General features: G+C 44.5%; 1 protein-coding gene across 1 annotated transcript; it reads left to right on the forward strand.

The window, feature by feature from the left end:
- Nucleotides 1-9,481: 9,481 nt before the first annotated feature.
- Nucleotides 9,482-12,696, forward strand: LOC136427484 (uncharacterized). The gene is made up of 3 exons (XM_066416364.1): nucleotides 9,482-9,635; nucleotides 10,063-10,242; nucleotides 10,608-12,696. The coding sequence occupies exons 1-3, from the start codon at nucleotides 9,539-9,541 to the stop codon at nucleotides 11,792-11,794; spliced, it is 1,464 nt and encodes a 487-aa protein (XP_066272461.1). The 5' UTR covers nucleotides 9,482-9,538; the 3' UTR covers nucleotides 11,795-12,696.
- Nucleotides 12,697-12,820: the final 124 nt, after the last annotated feature.

Raw genomic sequence — 12,820 nt, forward strand, 5'->3', positions numbered from 1 at the left:
CTTTCCCTGCCCTTAGTGCTGAAGTTCCCTCCACTGCCCTTTGTACCGAAGTTCCCTCCACTACCCTTTGTACTGAAGTTCCCTCCACTGCCCTTTGTAATGAAGTTCTCTCCCCTGGCATTATTTTCCATTTACCTTTTGATGTTGACGTTTTCAATCCTAGATGCTATTTCAAAGGGCTAGCCCCCGACAAAGGCAATATAGGACGTTGACTCGAGATTTTGAACTAAACTACGCACAAAAAGTTTGGAAACTTAACTTTAGTGGATCGTATATCCGTTGTTTCTTGATCAATTTCAATGCATTATATATTGATGGAAAGCTTGACATGTGTAATTTCCTTTCCTATGATACCAAAGTCATGATAATTGCAATCTCATGAAGCGAGCGCCAGGCCTGCTTACGTGAGTGGGTTGTAGAAGAAAAGTGCCCAAATTTCCATGCTGGTGTCAATTAACACTCAGCGCAGGGTGGTGGTGTCGTCCACATCGGGAATGGAACAGTCTGTGGAGGAATGTTATGTTCACAGCTACAGATAAGTGAAGGTTTATTTCGACTGTTGGATGGGTTAATGAAACTGTGAGGCCAGTGAGGAGAAACCTATGCTGACTGTTGCACAGATAGACTGACTGTTTGTTTGTTTGTTTGTTTGTTTGTTTGTTTGTTTGTCATAGTGTGGGGCAGTACAACGTTAACTGCCAGAAGAAAAACCAGGCTAATCATCCTAAGCAACCTCGATATAGAGACATCTTTCTCCATCCAGTCACATTTCCTAGATCCTTACCTCTGCAATATGAGACTGGGTGCCATTTTGCACGTTCATACAGAATGAGAGCCATTTTTTAGACCACCTCCAGTAGGCAGGAATACAGAGGATAGAATGGCCCTCCTGCAGCCCAGATCTCAACACAATTGAACGCAGTCTCGGACTCACTGATCAGCTCGGGCGAGATGTGCATGCAAGAATGATCAACAGAACAACACGGGTCGACCGGTGACGACTCCTTGTGGAAGGGACCCTGTAACAAAACTGGTGATAATTATGAGGAGGATGTACCGGGCTGTGGTGACAGTGCATGGCGTGTGTGCTCAGTATTAAGCCACCTTCATCATAACTGAGGCTCCTTTGCGCATTTTTTTGTTGGTTTGGATAAAGACTAACCTTGGCTTTCATATTAATGTGTTTTGTTGATTTAAGTTTCATATTACCCTCCTACTCAAGCCATGCGATACTAACAGAAGAAAAAATACTGAATTGAGCGTTTGACATTAGTAGGGTAATTTGGGCACTTTTTGTATGTGACCCGCTCGCATAACCAGGTCTGGTGTTCGTTCCATTAATTTCATAATTCGTTTGGTATCATAGGAAAGGAAATCACATAAGCTTTCCAATGTTACATAAATCCTTGAAATTGATCAAGAAACAACGGAGATATGATCGACCAAAGTTAAGTTTCCAAACTTTTTGTGCGTAGTTTAGTCTGCATATTCGCAACCGTTTCCACAGTATCAATAGTTTATGTATTATCGTCAATTACGGTACAGGATCTACAGTGAGAGGTCAGGGTCCGTGTGTGCATGTATAAAATGCGAATGTGGGAGGGTATTCTCGAACAAGTAGTATATGATGTAACGTTAGCGTTTCACACACTAAATATCAAATGGAAAGCCATTTTAGCACGCCTTCTTGATCTTATGATAACAAGATCATAAGTGACAAACCATGTAGACATGTGGAATTACATGAACATCTTTATCGAGGACGAAAAACGGTCAAAAGCTAGTGAAGTTAGCGCATGCGCGGTTATGAATAAAAGAGTCAGCATTCCATTCAGCGACTATGACGTCACAAAACTTTAGAGCAACCGTTGTCAATTTGTTGATGTGCACGTTTTGCATCAGCTCCGACAAATCTATGCTCTATTCTGCCTTATACCAGGCGTTTGTAATACATTTTGCGCAACAAAATTCTCGACCAAGTAAAGAAACCTAAAGTGCGTTATATTTGCCCAAAGCGTACTTGTACGTAACGTAAAAATGCCTTTCAGAGGAACCGGGTTCATTCAGCCCTTACCGATGGCGCTGTTGACGGCGGCCACAGTGGCAACAATGCTTTGGATAGTATTCACCGACGGTAAGTTGACCTCGCTAGCTGCAGCATTTTATCTATACACGATATTCTGATTTTCGTGAAAGTCTCTTCTTTCCCTGTAACTTGTGTCAGGCTCGGTAGCATATCAGGACGATCTCAATCTTCACGATACAAAACCTTTCCTTTGGCCTTTAGATTGAGGGGAAGTTTATATAATCACAGACTAACGAGATCTTTGAGAGCTAGAAGCTGGCTGCTTACGTTCCTGCAGTTCTAAACATTTCTCCCTTGGAGCAAGAAAATATATCAGCTAATTGACGTTTTTTTCCACATGTTTGACACAGATAAGAAGAAGGCAAAGAAGACGAAAGATGCCTCCCGCCCACGAAGTCCAAGAACCATGATGTTCCCCAAAGTTTCGTTTCGCGACTTCGCCAACGATTCCAAGGTGCACTGTGAGGAGGAGGACTTTGAGGTCATCGTGTTGGAGAAGTGGGTGGACAAATACGACGGACCCTCATCGGGTAAGTCAGTACAAGAAATACATGTACAGACTCAAAGATTTAGTTTTAGATTGGGTAAATGTTAGTAAACACGATATGGGGGGCATGGTTTTTGTCGTAGTCCGTGCTTTTCGTTGCAAAGTCGTGCGTTCTAGAACAATGTTTTCTGGTTGTACATTACTTGAAATCGTTACGTATACGGAGAGAAATCGTGTTGCATACATTTCGTAACACTACTACGTCACTTTTAATGTGTTTTTTTTAAGTGAGAAGAGATAGCCTTGTCGTTAAAGACTGTTTTTGCTTTCGTAGAGAACATCTTAACGTATAACGCCGATCATGTATTCTACTCGTGGTCTGACCAAGCAAACCTGGTCTGTTTCAGCCTACTGTCGCTTCCCGACGGAAAGCCTTGTCCGGACCACGGTAGCCGAGTCCTACCGCCCCGCGGCCCGGCAGCACCGCCCCGACCAGCCTGTCCGCCGTCCTCCCGTCAAGTTTGACCCCGTCGCCGTCAGAAGCTCGATCTTCGGAGATGCTGGCTTCTTCGCCTCCACCCAGGCAATGGGCGACTTCTACACAGAGAAACCTGCCACGATCGTGCATCGCGCAGATTCGGCAGAGTTTCTGAAGCGTACTAAAGGTGAAGCCGGCGACAACTCACGCCATTCCGAGGAGGATGAATACGTCGACGCCCCAGGACTGCCCTTGCTACTGTTCCACGATGCGCGGGGAGTACCAATGTCGCTAGGGGGAGACACCTTCTATGATGGTGAGGATAACGAGCTCTACGACTCCGAAGGGCTGTCCTTGGAGAAGCTAGAAGAAATTTTGGAGTGGCTGGACGAAGACGATGACCACCCCTTCTTCGACGCGCTGGATGTGCCTCAGTCCTCGTTCCAGGAACAACAGCTCGGTCCTGTCCAGGAGTTGCAGCGACCACACGTCCTGCTGATGGCGGTCCTGATATCTATGCTGAATGAGTACAGCGTCTCCGCGTGCAGCTTTGTCAATCTGCTGCTTTTCAATTTGGGACAGTCGCTAGGAGGCGCTAGGAAGAAGGTGGTGTCAGCTCTGGAGTACTGCAGGTTTCAGTACAGCTTCGCCATCTCCCGCGGCTCCATTCCGATGTACCGTCTGCTAGAGTCGCTAGAAGGCGCTCTGAGGAGTGTAGTTTCATCTCACCGGTACAGAAGCCTCCATCCAGCTTGTTGCCAGCAGGATCACACAGATGCTGAAACGTCCATTCCGGCGCTAAGCACAAACATGTCACCCGTGAACTGATGCTTCATTGTGTCTTCTACATTTGTATCTAGATGTCGGGTTTTCCGTAAGGTTTCTGGTTTTGTTTATGTACAACATGTAGGGTGTACAAAAAGTGAGAAAAAACTTTGGTTGAACGTTATTGCCAAAGATAAAAAAAATCCATTGTCCATTCCACTGCTAGAAACGAACCAGTTTCCCGATAGGACTGATGCCAGCGAGTATCTTCGGGACTGTGTCAGTGTTTCTACAGCCATCAGGACTGGAATACTAATATGATTCTCTTACAGGGTGAGAAAAGTTTTTTAAAAACTTTGGCAGAAAGGCAGTTTTAAGTCAAATCCGATGAAATAAAAATTATAAAGATGATAGAAAATAATGGAACCCGCCTTGGGGTCCTATCTGAAAAACTTCAGGGCAATGTAATAGATCATAGGGCATTTACACAATGATGTAGTCAACATGTGCAACATTCAACTTGGCTTACTACAACAAGTTTACTTCAAAATGTGTGCCACATGTATGCTGAATTCGGAATATACAGGCATAAAGTTGTAAAATAATTCATAAAACAAGAACAATGTCAATGTACATGTACATGTATTTCTGGAGTTTGGAATGTGTTTGAATACTTAATGGGGATTGTACTACATGTATATAGGGTCCATTACATAATGTTGTATATATTTCAGTGACAAGTTTTCCAAGTCTTACTGTATTTTACTGTTACTACTGTACAGTTGAGGAATTGTCAATGTAACGTATTATTGCTGGGCATCTGTACATTCATTTGCATTACATGTTCAATGAAGATCCTTAACCAATACTGTTACTTATGCACAGTAGGGGGATAGTGGGCAAAGTATCATTTTACACTAATGTGTGCTTGAATTGTTTCATTAAAGAGCTACTATTGTTGATGAACCATTTTGTCTTTGTACAGTTCTTTTGGATCACAACATAGAAACTTGTCCACGTCTGCTATTCACTGGAAGAATAGCACTTAACTATCGGTCCATTGTTCAGGAATGAGCACAATCCCTATCTATTGTATGAAGTTAACATTGTGTATCTATCTACTTAACAAATTCAAATGTACTGGGATTATATTTCACAATAGCAGGTTCTCTCCCCTGCCCTAAGTGCTGAAGTTCTCTCCCCTGCCCTTAATGTTGAAGTTCGCTCCCCTGCCCTTAGTACGGAAGTTCTCTCCCCTGTCCTTAGTACTGAAGTCCCGTCCCCTACCCTTAGTACTGAACTTCTATCCCCTGCCAGTAGTACTGACGTTCTCTCCCCTGCCCATAGTACTTAAGTTCTCTCAGCTGCCTTTAGTACTCAAATTCTATCCCCTGCCCCTAGTACTGAAGTTCATTTCCCTGCCCTTACTATGGAAGTTCTCTCCCCTGTCCTTAGTACTGAAGCTCTCTCCCCTATCCTTAGTATGGAAGTTCTCTCCTCTGTCCTTAGTACTGAGGTTCTCTCACCTGTCTTTAGTATGGACGTTCTATCCTCTGTCCTTAGTACTGAAGTTCTCTCACCTGTCCTTAGTACTGAAGTTCTCTCCCCTGCCCTTAGTCCTAAAGTTATCTCCCTGCCCTTAGTACTAAAGTTCTCTTCCCTGCCCTCAGTACTGAAGTTCCTTTCCCTGCCCTTAGTACTGAAGTTCTCTTCCCTGTTCTCAGTACTGAAGTTCCTCTCCCTGCTCTTAGTACTGGAGTTCCTTTCCCTGCCCTTAGTACTGAAGTTCTCTTCCCTGCCTTCAGAACTGAAATTCTCTCCCCTGTCCTTAGTATTGAAGTTCTCTCCCCTGCCCTTAGAACTGAAGTTCTCTCCCTGCTCTTAGTACTGAAGTTCTCTCCCCTGCCCTTAGTATTGAAGTTCTATCCCCTGCCCTTAGAACTGAAGTTCTCTCCCTGTCCTTAGTACTGAAGTTCTCTCCCCTGCCCTTTGTACTGACGTTCCCTTCCCTGCACTTAGTACCGATTCTCTCCCTACTCTTAGTACTGAAGTTCTCTCCCCTGCCCTTAGTACTGAAGTTCTATCCCCTGCCCTTAGAACTGAAGTTCTCTCCCTGTCCTTAGTACTGAAGTTCTCTCCCCTGCCCTTTGTACTGACGTTCCCTTCCCTGTACTTAGTACCGATCTCTCCCCTGCCCTTAGTACTGAAGCTCTCTCCCCTGCCCTTAGTTCTCAAGTTCTCTCCCTGCTCTTAGTACTGAAGTTCTCTCCCCTGCCCTTAGTACTGAAGTTCTATCCCCTGCCCTTAGAACTGAAGTTCTCTCCCTGCCCTTAATTAGTACTGAAGTTCTCTCCCCTGCCCTTTGTACTGACGTTCCCTTCCCTGCGCTTAGTACCGATCTCTCCCCTGCCCTTAGTACTGAAGTTCTCTCCCCTGCCCTTAGTACTGAAGTTCTCTCCCCTGCCCTTAGTACTGAAGTTCCCTCCACTGCCCTTTGTACTGAAGTTCCCTCCACTGCCCTTAGTGCTGAAGTTCCCTCCACTACCCTTTGTACTGAAGTTCCCTTCACTGCCATTTGCACTACAGTTCTCTCCCCTCCCCTGTCCTAAGTACTGTAGTTCTATCCTCTGCCATTTGTACTGAAGTTCTCTCCCCTGTCCTTAGTACTGAAGTCCCTTCCCCTGCCCTTAGTACTGAAGTTCCCTCCACTGTCCTTTGTACTGAAGTTCCTTTCCGCTGCCCTTAGTATTCCGGTTCGGAATTGTTTTGACCTAGCTAAAGAGTGCGTGAAGATAAGACGAAAATCCAAGGTTTTCTCGTTAGTTTTGGCTCCCGATTTTTTTGGCTATCGCTATAGCAGTGTGTAATCTTTTAATATTCCTGAAAGACCCGATCTTCGTAGCGTTTTACGGTTTCGGAGTTTTGGTCGTCCGTGAAGACTTCCTGGTATTAACAAGTATTAGTGCGCGATGAAGGTAACGCGGCTTTGTCGCCTGATTACCCCAATCGTGCGTTCTATGTGCGTTTTGCATGGTTTCGCACCATCGGTGATTGCGGAAAATGTATCCTCACGATTTTTTTTTCATTTTTCCTAATTGCACAGACAGAATGATGACCTTTATTCCCATATTAGTCATTATCCTAGGATACTTTTATTTTCCTTCTAGCGGCCTTAGAAGAATGCCCTAAAAATAGCAGTTTTGGCGATGAAAATTGCTTAAAATAACGTTTTTTTTACCAAAAATGACGTTTCCAAAGAAAATATCAAATTCGTCTGTCGTTCAAAGACAAGGCACCCCTATCCATCGGAAACATTGAATTGGCCAAAAAAGGATTTTTGTCGGCCCCGAATTTTAAAAAAAAACTCCGAACAGAGACCTTAGTTCTAAAGATCCCTCCACTGTCCTTTGTACTGAAGTTCCCTCCACTGCCCTTTGTACTGAAGTTCCCTCCACTGCCCTTAGTGCTGAAGTTCCCTCCACTACCCTTTGTACTGAAGTTCCCTCCCCTGTCCTTAGTACTGAAGTTCCCTCCACTGCCCTTTGTACTGAAGTTCCCTCCCCTGCCCTTTGCACTACAGTTCTCTCCCCTCCCCTGTCCTAAGTACTGTAGTTCTATCCTCTGCCATTTGTACTGAAGTTCTCTCCCCTGTCTTTAGTACTGAAGTCCCTTTCCCTGCCCTTAGTACTGAAGTTCCCTCCACTGCCCTTTGTACCGAATTTCCCTCCACTGCCCTTTGTACTGAATTTCCCTCCACTGCCCTTTGTAATGAAGTTCTCTCCCCTGGCATTATTTTCCATTTACCCTTTGATGTTGACGTTTTCAATCCTAGATGCTATTTCAAAGGGCTAGCCCCCGACAAAGGCAATATAGGACGTTGACTCGAGATTTTGAACTAAACTACGCACAAAAAGTTTGGAAACTTAACTTTAGTGGATCGTATATCCGTTGTTTCTTGATCAATTTCAATGCATTATATATTGATGGAAAGCTTGACATGTGTAATTTCCTTTCCTATGATACCAAAGTCATGATAATTGCAATCTCATGAAGCGAGCGCCAGGCCTGCTTACGTGAGTGGGTTGTAGAAGAAAAGTGCCCAAATGTCCATGCTGGTGTCAATTAACACTCAGCGCAGGGTGGTGGTGTCGTCCACATCGGGAATGGAACAGTCTGTGGAGGAATGTTATGTTCACAGCTACAGATAAGTGAAGGTTTATTTCGACTGTTGGATGGGTTAATGAAACTGTGAGGCCAGTGAGGAGAAACCTATGCTGACTGTTGCACAGATAGACTGACTGTTTGTTTGTTTGTTTGTTTGTTTGTTTGTTTGTCATAGTGTGGGACAGTACAACGTTAACTGCCAGAAGAAAAACCAGGCTAATCATCCTAAGCAACCTCGATGTGTTAAGATATAGAGACATCTTTCTCCATCCAGTCACATTTCCTAGATCCTTACCTCTGCAATATGAGACTGGGTGCCATGTTGCACGTTCATACAGAATGAGAGCCATTTTTTAGACCACCTCCAGTAGGCAGGAATACAGAGGATAGAAGGGCCCTCATGCAGCCCAGATCTCAACACAATTGAACGCAGTCTCGGACTCACTGATCAGCTCGGGCGAGATGTGCATGCAAGAATGATCAACAGAACAACACGGGTCGACCGGTGACGACTCCTTGTGGAAGAATAGCCAGGGACCCTGTAACAAAACTGGTGACAATTATGAGGAGGATGTACCGGGCTGTGGTGACAGTGCATGGCGTGTGTACTCAGTATTAAGCCACCTTCATCATAACTGAGGCTCCTTTGCGCATTTTTTTGTTGGTTTTGGATAAAGACTAACCTTGGCTTTCATATTAATGTGTTTTGTTGATTCAAGTTTCATATTACCCTCCTACTCAAGCCATGTGATACTAACAGAAGAAAAAATACTGAATTGAGCGTTTGACATTAGTAGGGTAATTTGGGCACTTTTTTTATGTGACCCGCTCACATAACCAGGTCTGGTGTTCGTTCCATTAATTTCATAATTAGTTTGGTATCATAGGAAAGGAAATCACATAAGCTTTCCAATGTTACATAAATCATTGAAATTGATCAAGAAACAACGGAGATATGATCGACCAAAGTTAAGTTTCCAAACTTTTTGTGCGTAGTTTAGTATGCATATTCGCAACCGTTTCCACAGTATCAATAGTTAATGTATTATCGTCAATTACGGTACAGGATCTACAGTGAGAGGTCAGGGTCTGTGTGTGCATGTATAAAATGCGAATGTGGGAGGGTATTCTCGAACAACTAGTATATGATGTAACGTTAGTGTTTCACACACTAAACATCAAATGGAAAGCCATTTTAGCACGCCTTCTTGATCTTATGATAACAAGACCATAAGTGACAAACCATGTAGACATGTGGAATTACATGTACATCTTTATCGAGGACAAAAAACTGTCAAAAGCTAACGAAGTTAGCGCATGCGCGGTTATGAATCAAAGAGTCAGCATTCCATCCAGCGACTATGACGTCATAAAACTTTAGAGCAACTGTTGTCGTTTTGTTGATGTGCACGTTTTGCCTCAGCTCCGACAAATCTCTGCTCTATTTTGCCTTATAACAGGCGTTTGTGATACATTTTGCGCGACAAAATTCTGGACCAAGTCAAGAAAGTTTAAGTGTATTTCATTTTCCCAAATCGTACTTGTACGTAACGTAAAAATGCCTTTCAGAGGAACCGGGTTCATTCAGCCCTTACCGATGGCGCTGTTGACGGCGGTCACAGTGGCCACAATGCTGTGGATAGTATTCACCGACGGTAGGTTGGCCTCGCTAGCTGCAGTATTTTATCTATACACGATATTCTGATTTTCGTGAAAGTCTCTTCTTTCCCTGTAACTTGTGTCAGGCTCGGTAGCATATCAGGACGATCTCAATCTTCACGATACAAAACCTTTCCTTTGGCCTTTAGATTGAGGGGGGGCGTCTGGTGTAGTGGTCTGCACTTCTGTCTCTGTCTTCTGGCTATAAAACGGAGATGGGCACCGCCCTATACATCAATAATGGTGTGGGAGGATTTTAACTAACTATAACTTAGATTGAGGGGAAGTTTATACAATCACAGACTAACGACAACTTTGAGAGCTAGAAGCTGGCTGCTTACGTTCCTGCAGTTTGAAACATTTCTCCCTTGGAGCAAGAAAAGATATCAGCTAATTGACGTTTTTTCCACATGTTTGACACAGATAAGAAGAAGGCAAAGAAGACGAAAGATGTCTCCCGCCCACGAAGTCCAAGAACCATGATGTTCCCCAAAGTTTCGTTTCGCGACTTCGCCAACGATTCCAAGGTGTACTGTGAGGAGGAGGACTTTGAGGTCATCGTGTTGGAGAAGTGGGTGGACAAATACGACGGACCCTCATCGGGTAAGTCAGTACAAGAAATACAGACTCAAAGATTTAGTTTTAGATTGGGTAAATGTTAGTAAACACGATATGGGGGGCATGGTTTTTGTCGTAGTCCATGCCTTTCGTTGCAAAGTCGTGCGTTCTAGAACAATGTTTTCTGGTTGTACATTACTTGAAATCGTTACGTACGGAGAGAAATCGTGTTGCATACATTTCGTAACACTACTACGTCACTCTTAACGTGTTTTTTTTTTAAGTGAGAAGAGATAGCCTTGTCGTTAAAGACTGTTTTTGCTTTCGCAGAGAACATCTTAACGTATAACGCCGATCATGAATACAGTATTCTACTCGTGGTCTGACCAAGCAAACCTGGTATGTTTCAGCCTACTCTCGCACACGCTTCCCGACGGAAAGCCATGACCGGCCCATGATAGCCGAGTCCTACAGCCCCGCGGCCCGGCAGCACCGCCCCGACCAGCCTGACCGCCGTCCTCCGATGAAGTTCGACCCCGTCGCCACCAGAAGCTCGATCTTCGGGGATGCTGGCTTCTTCGCCTCCACCCAGGCAATGGGCGACTTCTACAGAGAGAAACCTGCCACGATCGTGCATCGCGCAGATTCGGCAGAGTTTCTGAAGCGTACTAAAGGTGAAGCCGGCGACAACTCACGCCATTCCGAGGAGGAGGAATACGTCGACACCCCAGGACTGCCCTTGCCACTGTTCCACGATGCGCGGGGAGTACCAATGTCGCTAGGGGGAGACACCTTCTATGATGGTGAGGATACCCTAGAAGAGTCGATAGGAGGCTCTGTGAGGAGCGTAGTTTCATCTCACCGGTACAGGAGCCTCCAGCTTGTTGCCAGCAGGATCACACAGATGCTGAAGCGTCCATTCCTGTCGCGTCGCTCAGTCCTGCTGATGGCGATCCTGATATTTGTGCTGAATGATTACAGCGTCTCCGTGTCCAGCTTTGTCAGTCTGCTGCTGCTGATCAGTCTGGGACAGTCGCTAGGAGGCGCGAGGAAGAAGGTGGTGTCAGCTCTGGAGTTCTGCCGGTTTCAGTACAGCTTCGCCATCTCCCGCAGCTCCATCCTGATATACCGCCTGCTAGAGTCGATAGGAGGCGCTATGAGGAGCGTAGTTTCATCTCACCGGTACAGAAGCCTCCAGCTTGTTGCCAGCAGGATCACACAGATGCTGAAGCGTCCATTCCTGTCGCGTCGCTCAGTCCTGCTGATGGCGATCCTGATATTTGTGCTGAATGATTACAGCGTCTCCGTGTCCAGCTTTGTCAGTCTGCTGCTGCTGATCAGTCTGGGACAGTCGCTAGGAGGCGCGAGGAAGAAGGTGGTGTCAGCTCTGGAGTACTGCAGGTTTCAGTACAGCTTCGCCATCTCCCGCGGCTCCATTCCGATGTACCGTCTGCTAGAGTCGCTAGAAGGCGCTATGAGGAGTGTAGTTTCATCTCACCGGTACAGAAGCCTCCACCCAGCTTGTTGCCAGCAGGATCACACAGATGCTGAAACGTCCATTCCGGCGCTAAGCACAAACTTGTCACCCGTGAACTGATGCTTCATTGTGTCTTCTACATTTGTATCTAGATGTCGGGTTTTCCGTAAGGTTTCTGGTTTTGTTTATGTACAACATGTAGGGTGTACAAAAAGTGAGAAAAAACTTTGGTTGAACGTTATTGCCAAAGATAAAAAACATCCATTGTCCATTGCACCGCTAGAAACGACCCAGTTTCCCGATAGGACTGATGCCAACGTGTATCTTCGGGACTGTGTCAGTGTTTCTACAACCGCCAGGACTGGAATACTAATATGATTCTCTTACAGGGTAAGAAAAGTTGTTAAAAACTTTGGCAGAAAGGCAGCTTGAAGTCAAATCCGATGAAATAAAAATTATAAAGATGATAGAAAATAATGGAACCCGCCTTGGGGTCCTATCTGAAAAACTTCAGGGCAATGTAATAGATCATAGGGTATTTACACAATGATGTAGTCAACATGTGCAACATTCAACTTGGCTTACTACAACAGGTTTCCTTCAAAATATGTGCCTCATGTATGCTGAATTCGGAATATACAGGCATAAAGTTGTAAAATAATTCATAAAACAAGAACAATGTCAATGTACATGTACATGTATTTCTGGAGTTTGGAATGTGTTTGAACACTTATTGGGGATTGTACTACATGTATATAGTGTCCATTACATAATGTTGTATATATTTCAGTGACAAGTTTTCCAAGTCTTACTGTATTTTACTGTTACTACTGTACAGTTGAGGAATTGTCAATGTAACGTATTATTGCTGGGCATCTGTACATTCATTTGCATTACATGTTCAATGAAGATCCTTAACCAATACTGTTACTTATGCACAGTAGGGGGATAGTGGGCAAAGTATCATTTTACACTAATGTGTGCTTGAATTGTTTCATTAAAGAGCTACTATTGTTGATGAACCATTTTGTCTTTGTACAGTTCTTTTGGATCACAACATAGAAACTTGTCCACGTCTGCTATTCACTGGAAGAATAGCACTTAACTATCGGTCCATTGTTCAGGAATGAGCACAATCCCTATCTA

The sequence above is a fragment of the Branchiostoma lanceolatum genome, chromosome 2 (assembly GCF_035083965.1).
Source record: "Branchiostoma lanceolatum isolate klBraLanc5 chromosome 2, klBraLanc5.hap2, whole genome shotgun sequence".
Taxonomy (NCBI): Eukaryota; Metazoa; Chordata; class Leptocardii; order Amphioxiformes; family Branchiostomatidae; genus Branchiostoma; species Branchiostoma lanceolatum.

What these genes read in the sequence shown, in the direction of transcription:
- LOC136427484 (XM_066416364.1), top strand. Translation starts at nt 9,539, where the DNA reads ATGCCTTTCAGAGGAACCGGGTTCATTCAGCCCTTACCGATGGCGCTG. An exon ending in GTGGATAGTATTCACCGACG is followed by an intron (nt 9,636 to 10,062) that starts GTAGGTTGGCCT and finishes TGTTTGACACAG; the next exon opens with ATAAGAAGAAGGCAAAGAAG. An exon ending in ATACGACGGACCCTCATCGG is followed by an intron (nt 10,243 to 10,607) that starts GTAAGTCAGTAC and finishes GGTATGTTTCAG; the next exon opens with CCTACTCTCGCACACGCTTC.